The sequence below is a fragment of the Talpa europaea genome (genome assembly GCF_964194135.1).
Source record: "Talpa europaea genome assembly, chromosome: X".
Classification (NCBI taxonomy): Eukaryota; Metazoa; Chordata; class Mammalia; order Eulipotyphla; family Talpidae; genus Talpa; species Talpa europaea.
This window is the reverse complement of record NC_140081.1, coordinates 40,293,936-40,311,145: the sequence shown is the minus strand read 5'-3', so window position 1 is coordinate 40,311,145 and position 17,210 is coordinate 40,293,936. Positions and strand designations below refer to the sequence as shown.

At 39.0% G+C, this 17,210-nt stretch overlaps 1 protein-coding gene across 4 annotated transcripts in view; it reads right to left on the bottom strand.

Annotated features, from left to right (window-relative positions):
* Positions 1 to 17,210, bottom strand: part of ARHGEF9 (Cdc42 guanine nucleotide exchange factor 9) — a gene marked incomplete at both ends in the record, with an annotated part of 371,843 nt that overhangs the window by 213,304 nt on the left and 141,329 nt on the right. For all 4 annotated transcript variants that reach the window (XM_084259305.1, XM_084259307.1, XM_084259306.1 and 1 more), the window contains one exon: positions 2,272 to 2,463. In XM_084259305.1, coding sequence (XP_084115431.1) covers positions 2,272 to 2,463 — 192 coding nt within the window. The remainder of the gene's footprint in view (positions 1 to 2,271; positions 2,464 to 17,210) is intronic.

Below are 17,210 nucleotides of genomic sequence, written 5' to 3'. Positions count from 1 at the left end.
GCCATCTTCCCTGCCACCTACATCTCAGAAAACTTTTACTATAACTACCAGCATGCCATGAGCCAGAATTCTTGAACAGTGGGTGCTGCTGCATACTAGTAGTGCAGCATAGTGGCCAGGTTGACCTAGAGAAAGAAAAGACAGGCAGGCCTCACCCTCTTTCTTTTTCAGCTATAACTTACACCTACTGGTAAGACAGAAGACATCTACCCACATGCTAGCCAATTTCTCTCTCTCTGGTCCCCCTCTCCTAACTCCTCTTATAAATAAACCTTCATTTTTTACTTCTCTCTATACCCGCTTTTTGGTCTTGTCCTGAGTTCTTAAACATGTGGGTGAGGACTCACAAACTGGGGCAACCCCTTTTCATTTCTTGGGTTGCCCAGTAGCAATATTGTGCTTACTTAATTTCCTCAAAAACTTTAAGGTATTAATATAATGAAGCCTACTAGACAAATGAGAAAATTAAGGTCAGAGGGGTTAAAGAGCACGTTCAAGGCCACAGGGTTAATTAGTGACTAAATTAGAATATGAAAGCCAGTATACCCATGTCCCCAAAGCCTTTGCTATCTCTATACTATAACATCACTTCATGAATTGGGAGCAGGATGAGGGGGTGTTTATAATCTTTACCTGGCAGGAGTGAGAAAATAAATTGAAGAGCATTAAAGTCTACAGACCTTGGCTTTGATTTTTCCAGAGCTAAATTGCCCAACATGGTTACCCTAAGTCTCATGTGGCTATTTAAATTAATTAAAACAAAATAAAATTTAAAATTCATTTTCTTAGTAATATTAAACATATCTCAAGTGCTCAATAGCCACAAATGCCTGATTAGTTCCTATTCTGTTGAAGAGTTCAGATATTGAGCTTTGTCATTATTGCAGGAAGTTTAATCGGGTAGCACTGCTCTAAAGAAACAAGAATTTTTAAAAATTTATTTGTATTTATTGATGTATAAAGAACTGGGGTATAGGCCAGAGGTGTGGGGGGTGAGAGGATTCACCAGAGATAGAGTGGGGAGCGGAACAAGAGGATCTATGGTAATACACTGGTAAGGGGAACAGCAGGCAAAACAGGAGAGGTCTGCAGCTCCATTTGGGTCTGCTCCCTGGCTGGGCACTGAACTCGTGCTGGACTCATATTGAATTCATGCTGCAGTGGCTGGCCATAGCTTGATATGCACTGAGACTATGACCCCTGCACCACCAGGGAGGCCAAGAAACAAGATCTTTGAAAAAGGTTGGAACTAAACTAATGACTTCAGTCAAGAATCTGGTACCACTCAACAGGTTTGGGGAACAGAAATATGACCTGACCCCTCATCTGGAAAGATGGTTATAAAAATATTTAGAGTTGAAGCCAGTGAATAAGTGTGTGTGTGTGCATGTTTGTGTGTTTAATCTTTTTAAATCATTCTTTTGTACATTTCTCATTGGTTTTTCCATCTGTTTAGAAAAATGGCGTTTGAAAATGCCAACTTGTCTCTGCTGAATTCAATGAAGTGTGAGGAAAAGGTTTTTCATCTCATTCATATCAAGGAGACTGAATGGAAAAAAAATTGGGAATGCGGAGCCACAGATACTGAGGAGCAAAGTGGCAAACAGCAGGGACAAATACTTGTTCACCCTGTCTTTATCTCCAGTATGTCTGGAGATATAGCTTTATCTCAAACTCAACCAGTTTTCTAAAAGTGAGGATTTCTAAAAGTAGAAGATCTGCACCATCAGTATCACCAGGGATACTTGTTAAATATAGAGATACCTGTGCCTTTTCCCAGACTAAAAATTTACAACATTGAGGGGGGAGAGAGTTGAAAAGGAGTTGGGATCTGCATGTATAACAAGCTTCCCCAGGGACTCTGGTGCACAAATTTGTGAACCACTGGCATGAAGGGAGATGTGTTTTATTTAAATAATGAGGTCAGACCCTTACATATGGTGGCAACAACTGGAGCAGAAGCTAAGAGGATATGTGTAGAAATTAAGGGGGGGAGGAAGAAACTAAAAAAAAAAAAAGGTAAGGAGAGGCATAGGGAGAGATGAGAGAGAAACAGAGCAAGAATTAGAGAAAAGAAGAGAAACAGTGAGACAGAAAAACCCCAAGAAAACAGTTTTGTCCACTAGAGAGAAATTAGGAGCCCGTCCAGCTGTACTTATTAACATCTTGGGATTGTCACAGGTAGAGTCCATATGGTTTGTTGATTTTCCATTGAAATGCCCTCTACCCTACACTGAGTTCAGTCACATGCACTAACATACCAGGGCCTACCTCACAAATGTCTTTGAGATGCTTGATGTAATGACGCTCAGTGCTCATGATCTCATTGATGACATTGGCTCGCATCTGGTCCCGGTTCTGGAGTGGCCGGCCCAGACAGAGGCAGTCTGAGTTGGGATCCAAGTGCCCATTTTGCATGTCACTGGATCCTTCTTCCACCCCATCCTCCTGGTTCACCCAAAGCTGTGGAAGCAAATAGAAGAATAATTAATTAGTTTCTTTCTTTGAGAAATTTCAGCCCAGTAGGAAAAGTATAAACTAAAATCTTCAGGTATTCAGAGAGCCTTCAACTGGAGGCCCAACTATAAACAGAATGGCATGCCTAGCTCTAGGGTGACATGCTGGCCCTAGACATGAGTCCAATTCTCTACACTTCTGCTGACCTATCTGTAAAATAGAGGATGGAGAATAATTTCCAAATTTTTGTTGGCTAAAAATATTTCAGAGGAGAGAATTATGGTAAGCAGAACTCATTCATGCTGGAACACATACAGGCAGCACAGCTGCACTGAAAAATAAGGATTAAGTATATGTCTTGGGTGCCCCAACTGGATTGGTGCCACAAACCATAGTACCTACCAGCATGGAAGCTAAAGCTTGATACTGGAGTGGACAACCCCAAAACAGGCCATTTTTATTGATTCCTATCAAAGGGTGTACAAATAATCATTAAAATTTGAGTGTAAAATTCCTTGGATATGCAAGGATCTCTAATTCCTTGAGGATGGAGTGGGAATGACAGAATGTTCCCCCACCATATAATAGAAATAGTTGTTGTTTGAACACTTACTACACACCAGCCATTATGCTAAGATATTTTAATAAACTCTACTATTCCAACCTTCTAGGTAGGTAGGTACCATTATCATCACCACTTCACAGAAGAGGAAACTGAGGCTCAAAAACGTTAAGGACTTTGCTTCAAGTCACACAGTTAAGGAGCAGAGGATCTGGGATAGGTGCCAGGCAGTGTGTAACTCCAGAGAATGTGCTCTTAAACACTGTACTAATTTTTTAAATTATTAATTAATTAATTTATATTTATTTTACATCATTGATCAGTTTTTTTTACAATGTTTGCTTTCTTTTCTCAGGTGTAGTCGCCATAGAATTTCCACCACCAATTCACCAGTGCACCATCACCACAGTCCCTTGTGCTCTTCCCACCCTCATTTTGATCACTCTCTCTCCCCCTCCCCAGCTGAATATCTCTAATTTATAGTTGTCTGTTTCTTTTTGTTTTGTTTTCTTGTGTTTTTTATTATTATTATGTTTTCCCTGACACCTTATTTGATTCCCCTATATTCCTCCTATAAGTGAAACTATCCGATATTTTTCTTTCTCTATCTGACTTATTTCACTGAGCATAATTCCTTCTACCTCCATCTATGTTGCTGTGAATGGCATTAGTTTATATTTTTGTTTACAATTTATTTATTTATTTATACAAGCATTGGGTACAGTCAGAAGTGCAGGAGGGTGACAGAATTCACCAGAGCCAGATTTGGGAACAGAACAGTCAGATTGACAAAATACACTGCTGAGGGGAACAGCGGGGGTGGCAGGAGAGGTCTGCTGCACCATGTGGGACCCTTGCAGGCAGCCAGGGATAGTTTATCTTTTTTGATTGCTGAATAGTTTTATGTGAGACTGGAAATAATTAGGGAAGGGCTTGGGCCAAGGTGAGCTGATGAGTGGGTAATTATTAGAATCATCAGAAATGGATAGAGTTGGGAGAAGTTGAAACTATTCAATCCAAATCATGAAGGCAAAGAGATGCATAAAAACCTCTTCTGGGGAAGCTGGGTGAAACGTGTTTGGATGAAGGATAACTTCTCTTAAATATGCCATCAGGGAGAAGGTTTATTTCACCTTAGGCTTTGAAGGCAGAACACTGGGGTGGAGGGTGCAGAGAAAAAAAGGAAGGATAAGACCCTGGGAATAGTGGTAAAATCTTCTAGGGAAAGTAGCCAAAGAGCTTTCCAGTTGTCTAAATAGCTTTAATCAACAATCCATCTCTCCCCTCTTCACCCTCCAACTTTTTCCACATTCATGCTCAAGAATATAAGTTCAGAGGGGGCAGAGCAACATGGTGGCGAGGAGATGCTGCGAGTAAGAACTCCCATTAAAAAAAGTTAATAGGGAGGAAAAGCGGCAGGTCCCAGTGAGAACTGGGACACGGGAGATAAACGGGTGACTCCAGCAAACTAACCGAAGAAGAAAGTTGCCATAAAAGAGGACTAGAAGGGAGGAAAGCGCCGAACCCTGCTCTCCTCCCCCCGCCCACAAAGTCGGCACTCTCCGACCAGCAGAGAGGAGGAAAAAAACAAACTAAAACGACCAACAAGAACAAACTACGCAGCAAGCGGGACTGTGAGTGGAAAGGAACTATTGCAGCCACCACACCCCCTGAACGGGAGCTGTGGAGAACCCTGCAGGATTCCCCGCGGTGGTGAGCAAACTGCTCAGGGCGCCATTAGAGAACAAAGAGACTCTGGAGGGGACCTGCACACAGCCCAAGGGCAGCCAGTAAGCTTGCGCTGAAAAGCGGCGCACTTGGCCTGCTTGAAAAGCAAACGAGGATCTGGATCAAGGTTGCCCAGGTCCCCCCAATTGCAGGGAGACTCACGGAGGCCCTCACTGAGGTGAAAGTCCCTCACTGAGTAAGCAGGAACCAGGTGCCCAGGCACGGGAGCGGGGTGCAAAAGGCGCCATTCCCGTGCCACTGAACTGGGCTACAGCCCACGTCCTGGACCTAAGGGCTTTGGAACTGAGACCCGGGGCACGGAATTTGGGGTGTGGGTTCCCCACGACGGTGGGGCACAAGGCAGACACAGCACCCCAAAGCCGTTGAGGTTTACCCTACCAATCTCGCTCTGTTCCCTGTCCCACAGAGTGGGGGAGGGCGTCGAAAAGCAGCCTCCCAAGGACAATAGGAGAGATCTCTGGCGCCACCTAGCGACCAGAAAAAAAAGTCACTAACACCCCATAGAACAGGGAAATTCCTTCAGAAAAGACTTCTTGAAAAAGGCAGAAGGCTTCTGGAGGACCCAGTGGCCAGCTGGGAAGTTAGCCCACGCCAGCCCCTTCCAACCAGCAGTCTGAGCCCACAGAGGAAGAAGGCACCCACGTCCGGGGTAGACCAGGTGCGCAGAAGAGTGTGCCTGAGACCGGATGCACAAGGACTGCGTCCCGCTTCGCCATTTTAGATCAGGGACATTTCTTCAGTAAAGACTGCCTAAAACCAGCAGAAAGCTCCCCCAGAAGCCAGAGATGGCTCCTGGAGGAGCCAGAGGGGAGCGGAGAAGTTCACCCAAGATGCCGGCCAGTCCGAGCAACACAGTTTCCCAATACATACGACAAATTAGAAAACAGACAGTATGGAGTAGAAGAACCACATGCAACCTAACAACTCCTCAGGAAAGAAGCACACCACAAAAAGAAAACCACCCCCCAGATTGCAACGACAGTAACTTGGAAGAAATTCTGAGCCTTCCAGAAAGAGAATTTAAAATTGCCATGATTAGAAAAGTGACAGAAGTCATAAAGGAAAACAAAGATCAGAAGAAGGAAATTGAGTCCTAAAGAGGGAAAACAATGGTCAAAAGAATGAAATTGAGTACCTAAAGAGGGAAGTAAAAGAAATGCAGGAGATCAAAGAATTAATGGAGGAACTAAAGAACTCTGGGAAAAGCAATGAAAGCAGAATAGATGAAATGGAAGAACGAATAAGTACTCTTGAAGACACAGAAATAAAAAGAACCAAAACAGAAAAGGAAAGAGAAGTACGAAGGAAAAAGAACAAAGAAAGACTTTGGGAACTGTCTGACTCCATGAGGAAAGGAAATATAAGAGTTATAGGAATACCAGAAGGAGAGGAGAGAGATGTAGGAACAGAGAAAATATTCCAGGAGATAATTGAAGAGAACTTCCCAAATGCGAAGAAAGAGCTGAAAATGGATATACAAGAAGGAAGAAGAACACCAAACTTCCACAACGAAAGGAAAAATACAGCAAGACACATAATAGTAAAGCTCCCAAGAATCCAGGACAAGGAAAACATAATGAAGCTGACAAGAGGGAAGAAACAGATAACATTCAAAGGAAAACCAATCAGGCTGACATCAAACTTCTCTGAAGAAACACTACGGGCAAGGAGAGAGTGGAGGGACATAGTCAACAGACTCCAAGAAAACAGATGCCAACCAAGAATACTCTATCCCGCAAAGCTCTCCTTCCTCTATGAAGAAAGAATAAGGACCTTCCCAGACAAACAGAAACTCCGGAATTTCATTACAACTAAACCCCCACTCCAAAAAATACTACAAGGAATCCTAAAGACAGAACCTCAGAGGGACGAATAACAACGAAAGAAGACCAAAAAAAAAAAAGTTATTAAAAGAATAAATAAATAAAACCAGAGTAAAGACAAACACAATGGCAAATACAGATGCTAACATATCAATATTAGCTCTAAATGTAAATGGACTAAACTCTTCAATAAAAAGACACAGAGTTGCAGCCCGGATTGAGAAACAAACCCAACCATTTGCTGTCTCCAGGAAACACATTTAGCTACAAAAGATAAAAATAGGATCAAAGTTGAAGGATGGAAAACAATCCTACAAGCGAATGGACCAAAAAAGAAAGCAGGAACAGCTATACTTATATCAGATAAAACAGACTTCAAACTCAAAAAAATAAAAAGAGACCCCAATGGTCACTACATTATGATTAAGGGGACAATACTTCAAAAAGAAATAGCACTCATTAACATATATGCACCAAACGAAGGAGCACCAAAATATATCAGACAACTATTGGCCTCTCTGAAAACAGACATCAGAGAAAACACATACGTAGTGGGAGACTTCAACACACCACTGTCAACAATAGATAGATAAACAAGACAAAAAATAGGTAAAGAAACTAAAGCTCTAAATAAGGACCTAGAGCATTTTGGCTTAACAGATATCTATAGAACACTAAACCCAAAAAAAAAAAAAAAAAAAAAACGGAGTACACAGTTTTCTCAAGCGCACATGGATCATTCTCCAGGATGGATCATATACTGGGGCACAAGACAAACATCAACAGATACACCAAGATTGAAATCATACCAACCATCTTTTCTGACCATGAAGGCATCAAACTAGAAATAAACCATAAAAAGAAGGCAAGGAACTATCCTACCTCATGGAGATTAAAAACCACACTACTGGAAGACCACTGGACTAACGAGGAGATCAAAGAAGAAATTAAAAAAATCTTTGAATCAATGACAAGGAGGACACCAATATCCTAAATGAATGGGATGCAGCAAAAGCAGTAATAAGAGGAAAATACATAGCAATAGAAGCTCACATCAAGAAACAAGAAAGAACTCAAAGAAACAACCTAATCTCGAAGCTCAGAGATCTAGAAAAAGAACAACAAAAAAACCCCAAAACCAAAAGAAGAAAAGAAATAATAAAAAACCAAAGCAGAAATAAATGAAATTGAAACTAAAAAAACAATCCAAAAGATCAATGAACCCAAGAGATGGTTCTTTGAAAAAATCAATAAAATAGAAAAACCCCTAGCCAGTCTCACAAAGGAAAAAAGGGAGAAAGCACAAATAAATAGGATCATAAATGAAAGAGGAGAAATCACAACGGACACAGCAGAAATCAAAAGAATAATCAGTAACTACTATGAATAGTTACAAGCAAACAAGTTCAACAATCTAGAGGAGATGGAGAAATTCCTGCATCTCTACAATCACCCAAAGCTAGATAAAGAAGAAATAGGACACCTAAACAGACCAATTACAATTAGCAAAATTGAAATGGTAATCAAAAACCTCCCCAAAAACAAAAGCCCAGGACCTGATGGATTTACAAATGAATTCTACCAAACATTCAGAGACGAATTAGTGCCTATCCTTCACAAACTCTTCCAAAAAATTGAGAAGGAAGGGACAATACCAAACATGTTCTATGAAGCCAACATTACACTAATACCAAAACCGAATAAGGACAACACAAAAAAGGAAAACTACAGGACAATCTCCCTAATGAACACTGATGCAAAAATCCACAATAAAATTTTAGCTATCAGAATCCAACAATGTATCCATAAGATAATTCACCATGACCAAGTAGATTTCATTGCAGGGACACAAGGATGGATTAACATCCGAAAATCAAACAACGTTATCCAACACATCAACAAAAAGAAATATAAAAACCATATGATAATATCAATAGATGCTGAGAAAGCTTTCGACAAAGTGCAACACCCATTCATGATAAAAGCCCTTGAAATTCTTGGGATACAAGGAACATACCTCAACATCATAAAGGCCATCTATGACAAGCCAACAGCCAGTATCATTTTCAATGGTGAAAAGCTGAAAGCAAATCCATTAAGATCTGGCACAAGACAAGGATGTCCACTCTCACCACTGCTTTTCAATATAATACTGGAAGTCCTAGCCAGAGCAATAAGACAAGAGAAAGACATACAAGGAATCCAAATAGGAAAAAAAGAAGTCAAACTATCACTATTTGCAGATGATGTGATAATATACATAGAGAACCCTAAAAACTCCACAGAAAAACTAATTCAACTCATCAATCAGTTCAGTAAAGTGGCAGGATACAAAATCAACACGCAAAAGTCAGTAGCTTTCCTATACACAAACAATAAATCTGAAGAAGAAGAAATCAAAAAAAAAAAACATCCCTTTTATTATCGAAACAAAAAAAAATCAAATATTTGGGAATAAATCTAACAAAAGAGGTAAAGGACCTATACAAAGAAAACTATAAAACACTGTTAAAAGAAATAGAAGAAGACACAAAGAAATGGAAAGACATCCCCTGCTCATGGATTGGAAGAATAAACATTATTAAAATGGCCATCCTACCAAAAGCAATCTACAGATTCAATGCTATTCCAATCAAAATTTCAATGTCATTCTTCAAAGAAATAGAACAATTATTGATGAAATTCATATGGAATCACAAAAAACCCCGAATAGCCAAAGCTGTCCTGAAAAACAAAGAAGGAAATGGAGGCATCACACTCCCAGACTTCAAACTATACTACAAAGCCATAATCATCAAAACTGCATGGTATTCAAACAAGAACAGACATACAGACAAATGGAATCAAATAGAAAATCCAGAAATAAAACCACCGATTTATGGTCAACTAATCTTTGACAAAGGAGCAAAGACTATCAAAGACATCTTTACAGTCACATCACCCAAAGCAGTGATAGTGAAGGCAAAGATAAACAGCTGGGACTACATCAAATTAAAGAGCTTCTGCACAGCAAAAGAGACAATAACAAAAACAAAGAGAATCCCCACCAACTGGGAGAACATTTTTGCACACAACACTAATGATAAAGGACTGATCACAAAAATCTGCAAAGAGCTGATGAGACTCAGCAACAAAGAAAATAATCCAGTCAAAATATGGGCAGAAGAGCTAAAAAGAAACTTCTCTGAATAGGAAATGCAAATGGCCAACAGGTATATGAAAAAATGTTCAACATCACTTGTAATCAGGGAAATGCAAATCAAAACTACCATGAGATAGCATCTTACACCAGTGAGAATGGCACATATTAAAAAAACTAGCAACAGCAAATGTTGGCGAGGTTGTGGAGAAAAAGGAACTCTTCTACACTGTTGGTGGGAGAGCAAAATGGTCCAACTACTATGGAGAGCTGTGTGGAGATTTCTGGACCTACTAAACATAGAGCTTCCAAATAATCCAGCAATTCCACTCCTAGGTATTTACCCAAAGGACACAGAAACATCAATTCTAGAGAAAACCTGCACCCCTATGTTTATAGCAGCACTATTTACAATAGCTAAGCTTTGGAAGCAGCCCAAGTGCCCAAAAATAGATGACTGGATCAAGAAGATGTGGTACATATATACCATGGAATATTACTCAGCATTCAAAAAAGATAAACACATGCAACTTGCAGCAACATGGATGGCGCTGGAAGGGATCATGCTCAGCAAAATAAGTCAAAAAGAGAAAGAAAAATACCAGATGGTCTCACTCATAGCAGGAATCTTGAAAACTTAAATAAGGGACCAGGAAAATGAATAACTATAATTAGTGAAAATCAAAATCAACAAAAAACTATGAACCAGAGACACTTTTTGGGGGGTGGATGGCGGGAGGGGAGGGATTGGGGTCAGAATGGGGGGTTTGCAATTGTATGGGGGAATATAAAAATAAAATTTATTATTAAAAAAAGAATATAAGTTCAAAAAACTTAGATATATCCTTATTGCTGCCACCAGAAAACTTTGCTGATGAGTGGCTTTGGGAATACAGAGGTTTGGGAATTAGCTAGAGGCCAGTAGTTACTTCTTAACTATGTATTCTTGCCTTTCCTTTTGTCTCACATATGGCGGGGAGTGTGGTTACCACCCAAGAAACTGGAGACATCGCAACTATTTTCCACAGGTCAAAGCAAGTAGGATTCACTCTATTTTAATGTAATTTTCACATATAGCCAAATGTGCATAAATGTATCTCTACCCAGGGCCTCCCCTGGTGGCGCAGGTGGTTAAACACCGCACTGTGAAGTTGTCTGCAGCCCCTGCAGTGTGGGTTGGATCCAGGCCAGCCAGCGAGGGTCCCACATGGTGCGGCAGAACTTTCCTGTCTCACCCGCTGCTCCCCTCAGCAGTATATTTCATCAGTCTGCCTGTTCTATTCCCCGCTGTGTCTCTGGAGAATCCTTTCACCCTCCCACACATCTGGCCTGTACCCCAGTTCTTGCATAAGTAAGTAAATAAATAAATAAATAAATAAATAAATAAATAAATAAATAAATCTTTTTAAAAAAATGTATCTCTACCCAGAACCTTATTACCCTCTATAATTTCTGTATTGCAAATTTCTTTCCAGTTTCCAAAGTTTGGCTATGTGTCTTCTATATTCTAATAGTTTCCTTTTAACACAATCAATAGACAATGATGAGGGATATTATTCAAAAAGTAGATCTGTTCAAAAGGTGATTCTACTCATTGATACAAACACATCCTGTACATCATGCTGTGCATTTATAACAATGAAAATCTCATCCTCTAATAATCCATTAGTTGTTTCCTACTTCTCACAAAGCAAATAAAACTCTGCTATGAAAACAATACCATGGGCAGATGGTTACTTCTTAGTAGTTTAAGAGAAGTCAAGTTAAAATATTGAATTTTTGATTGCTGGAATGAGATGAATATTTGGGACATGTCCAGTGAGATGGAACACAGAACATTGGTGTGGGGACATAGGAGAAAGCAGGGCAAGACAGAAGGAGATCAAGCCATACTCTGAACAACAATGAGTGGGAAGGAAGGTGCTGGCAACCAGATAGAAACAGATTCATTACACAGAATTTGGTAGAGGAATGACTTCTAGCTGAAAGCTTGGGTAGTAGGAACCTTCACAAGGAGCTTCTGAAATAACGACACATTTATCTACTTCATTTTTACAACCACAGAATCCCACTACATGGGTTAAGATGCCACCTTAACTCGAAATAATGAGTGGCAGATTCATTTCCTTGTTAAATCTATGTTAGGTGCTTACTGTGTATCATATACTTAAGTTACAGACAAAAAAAAAATCTCTGCCTTTTGTAAGCTAATGTTCAAAGAAAGACGCTTCTCAGCCTGAAAAAAAAACGTGTCATATAAGGCCCAATTATTGTGTCCCACAGAAGGAGGATTCCACATAAGATCCCCAAGATCCAAAACTGATTTTCTGTTCTAAACTCTAAGTACCCTGCTCTTCAGTGTTCTCCTAATCTGTGTTTCAGTTCTATGCAAATGAAAACTGTCTGCCTTTTTGTCAAGGTGTATAGACATATGTCAACTCATGAACTCATCTTCCCTGGGTGCAATGTCAGTCCAGAGTGCCATATCATCCCCAGCCCAATAATCTTAGCAAGCTAATGCATAACTGCTCATGAATTTGTTTCATTGTAATAAGCATAGTTGGGATTCTGGGTGGCAAGTAAGAAGACAGACAACGTCCAGAGAATGGCAATTGGGAAGATTTTCCTTGAAAACTTTTCTTCAGCTTTCATTGAACTCTAACCAAGTGTGTGTTGTTACAAATCAATTTAACAAATAAGTATTTTGGACCTATTCTGTGCTTAACTACTTACTATGAGAGACACAGGGTCAACCAAAACAATTCAATTCCAGGGAGTGATTTCTAAAACATAAAAGATCTCTGGTCCTCATGTCTTCTTTTTCCACTTCAACTACCATGGCTCCTATTCCCTAGATGATTTTCCTAGGTGATCTCCTAGTTCTATCACTTCCACACCACTATTAGACCAGTTTCCTTGACTTTCACTCCTACTGATCATGCTCACACTCCTAAATCCCCAGTAGTTCCTCATTGCCAAGCCAAATCTCTTATACCAGAATTCAAACATTACTACAATCTGGCTTCAATTTACATTTCCACCCTTATTTTCTACTAAGCCATTCAGAAATACTGAGCTCCTCCCAAACCAGTCTATTTTATGTCCAAAATCATTCCAAACTATGGTCTTTAATCCACACATAAACATGGAAATAATATATTCCTGAATATTTCAGCCACTTTGGTAACAATAAAACAACATCTTAATTTACTGATGAAGAAACTGAGGCCCATAGAAGAAAAATGACTGTCATAGAGTTAGTAACATATTGAGATCCCCATTTTAATATGACTTTTTATTTTGTACATATCTTCTGTTTTTTTTTCTGTTTCTTTTTAAATTATAGTTTATACAGAAATATATTTGTTTTGTACAAAGTTATTTATTACAAGGAAGACTCAAATTATTAAATCAGAAATAAAAAAGAAATATTACTATCAAAAGAACAGAAATAAAAAAATATTAAAGGGAATATTTTGAAAAACTGTACAAATATCTATAAAGATATAAACTACATAAAATAGCTCAAAAAGAAATAGAAATATGAATAGATCTATAACAAAAAAAGAGACTGTATTTATAATCAAAAACATCCCACATGGGATAAAAAAACAGGGCCAGATACCTTTACTGGTGAATGTTACCAAATATGTAAAGAAAATTTAACATCAATCTTTCACAAATGCTTCAAAGAAAAGGAAATGCAGAAATTCTCAACAAAATACTTGCAAGCTAAATACAGTACTATATTTAAAAAATGCGCCTTACCAGATAAGAGTGATCACAGAAATGCAAGGTTGGTTCAACATATGAAAATCAATATAATACACCATAATGAGAGGAAAGTGCCTCTCCAACTGGCCGTTTTAGAACAGGGACCATCCTTCAATAATGACGGCTTGAAATGGGGAGAAGGCTCCCCATGCAGGCAGAGGTGAGATGGGAAGCATCCCCACACCAGGTCCCATCTGGCCAGCAGTCCGAGCACAGAGGGGGAGCTGGCATCTATGGCCGGGGCAGACCGCGCATGCAGAAAAGCACGTCTCTGACTCACAATTTTAGAATAGGGACGTTCCTTCAATAAAGACTACTTGAAATGGGGAGAAGGCTCCCTGCACAGCCAGAGGTGTGCTGAAGGCCCCCACAAGCCTGGTCCCGCCTGGCAGGGAGTTTGAGCCCAGAGAGGGATCCAGCGATTTGGAGCCCAGAGTGTAATCCAGCCACCCCACCTCAAGGGAAGTCTGTGGGACTTCAAGACACACCTTGGGAATTAAACAAACACAGAATGGAAGACCACTGGACTAATGAGGAAATTAAAGAAGAATTTAAAAAATACTTTGAGTTGAATGACAAGGAGGACACCAATTTACAAAATGTGTGGGACACAGCTAAAGCAGAAACAAGAGGAAAATATACAGCAATAGAGGTTCACATCAAGAAACAAGAACACAAAGAAACAACATAATCTCAAAGCTCAAAGAAATATAAAAAGAACAACAACAAAAAAAGACCAAAAACCAGTAGAAGAAAAGAAATAATAAAAATCAAAGCAGAAATAAATGAAATTGAAACTGAAAAAAAAAATTCAGGGCATCCCCTGGTGGCACAGTTGTTGAGCGATGGGCTGCAAAGCTGCCCGCAGCCTCTGCAGCACCGAATCAATCCCCGGCCGCCGGCGGCCGCAGGGTGCACAGACCTCTCCTGTAGTGACCGCTGCTCCCCTCAGCAGTATGTTTCGTCAGTCTGCCTGTTCTGTTCCCCGCTCTGGCTCTGGTGAATTCTCTCACCTTTCCCCACTTCTGATGTACCCAGTGCTTGCATGAATAAATAAATAAATCTTAAAAAAAAAAATCCAAAAGATCAATGAAACCAAAAACGGGTTCTTCAAAGAAATAAATAAAACAGAAAAACCCCTAGACAGGCTCAAAAAAGAAAAACGGGATAAAGCACTAATAAATAGGATCACAAATGAAAGACGAGAAATCACAACAGAAACAGCAGATTTCAAAAGAGTAATCAGAAACTACTATGAACATTTATATGCAAACAAATTCAACAATCTAGAAGAGATGGACAAATTCCTACAACTCTACAATCACCCAAAGCTAGATAAAGAAATAGAATACCTAAACAGACCAATTACAAGCAGTGAAATTGAAATTGTAATCAAAAACCTCCCCCAAAACAAAAGCCCAACACCTGATGGATTTCAAATGAACTCTACCAAACATTTAGAAATGGATTAGTGCCTATCCTTGACAAACTCTTTCAAAAAACTGAAAAAGAAGGGATAATACCAAACACATTCTATGAAGCCAATATTACACTAATACCAAAACGGAACAAGGACAACACAAAAAGAGAAAATTACAGGACAATCTCTCTAATGAATACGGATGCAAAAATCCTCAATAAAATTTAGCTATCAGAATCCAACAATGTATCCATAAGAAAATTCACCATGACCAAGTAGGATTCATTCCAGGGACACAAGGATGGCTCAACATCCGAAAATCAATCAATGTTATCCAACACACCAACACAAAGAAATATAAAAACCATATGATAATATCAATAGATGCTGAGAAAGCTTTCAACAATGTACAACACCCATTTATGATAAAGGCCCTTGACAGTCTCGGGATACAAGGAACAAACCTCTACATAATAAAGGCCATATATAACAAGCCCATAGCCAGTATCATTCTCAATTGTGAAGAGCTGAAAGCATTTCCATTAAGATCTGCAACAATCTCACCACTGTTTTTCAATATAATACTAGAAGTCCTAGCCAGAACAATAAGACAAGAGAAGACATACAAGGAATCCAAATAGGGAAGGAAGAAACTAACTATCACTTTCACAGATGATATGATAATATACATAGAGAACACCAAAAACTCCACAGAATAACTAATCAAACTAATCAATCAGTTTAGTAAAGTGGCAGGATACAAAATCAATGCACAAAAATCAGTAGCCTTCCTATACACAAACAATAAATCTGATGAAGAAGAAATTTAAAAAAATCCCTTTTATTTTTGAAAAAAAAATCAAATACTTGGGAATAAACCTAAAAAAAAGGTAAAGGAACTATACAAAAAGAAAAAAAAAAAACTATAAAACACCGTTAAAAGAAATAGAAGAAGCCACAAAGAAATGGAAAGACATCCCTGCTCACGGATTGGAAAAATTAACATTATCAAAAAGGCCATCCTACCAAAAGCAATTTACAGGTTCAATGCTATTCCAGTACAAATTTCAATGACATTCTTCAAATGAATAGAACAATTATTGATGAAATTCATATGGAATGACAAAAAACCCCAAATAGCCAAAGCTGTCCTGAAAAAAAAAAAAAAGAAGGGAATGGAGGCATCATACTCCCAGACTTCAAACTATAATACAAAGCTATAATCATCAAAACTGCATGGTACTGGAACAAGACCAGACACATGGACCAATGGACCCAAATAGAAAAAATCCAGAAAGAAACCCACAGATGTAAGGTCAACTAATCTTTGACAAAGGAGTGAAGCATATGCACTGAAGCAAAGAAAGTTTGTTCAATAAATGGTGCTGGGAAAACTGGGTTGCTACATGCAAAAGAATGAAGCTTGACTACTACCTCACACCATGCACAAAAACCAACTCAAAATGGATTAAAGAACTAGACATAAGACCTGAAACCATAAAATACATAGAAATATAGGCGAAACACTACATGACATGCACCTCAAAGATATCTTTACAGACACATCACCCAAAGCAGTGTTAGTGAAGGCAAAGATGAACAGCTGGGACTACATCAAATTAAAGAGCTTCTGAACAGCAAAAGAGACAACCAAAACAAAGAGAAACCCCACTGACTGGGAGAAAAATTTTTCACACAACAATATTTAAAAAGGACTGATCACAAAAATTTAAAAAGAGCTGATGAGACTCAACAAAAACAAAGGAAATGATCCAGTCAAATAATGTGCAGAAGAGCTAAAAAGAAACTTCTCCAAAGAGGAAATGCAAATAGCCAACAGGCATATGAAAAAAATGTTCAACATCACTTGTAATCAGGGAAATGCAAATCAAAACTACAATGAGATACCATCTTACACCAGTGAGAATGGCACATATTAAAAAAAAAAAAAAAAAACTAGTAACAACAAATGTTGGCGAAGTTGTGGAGAAAAAGGAACTCTCCTGCATTGCTGGTGGGAATGCATACTGGTCTGACCACTATGGAGAGCTGTGTGGAGATTTCTTGACCTCCTAAACATAGAGCTTCCATATGATCCAGCCATTGCACTCCTAGGTTTTTACCCGACACAGAAACATTAATTCCAAAGGGCACCTGCACCCCTATGTTTATAGCAGCACTATTTACAATAGCTAAGCTATGGACACAACACAAATGCACAAAAATAGATGACTAGATCAAGAAAATGTGGCACATATACACAATGGAATATTACTCAGCAGTTAA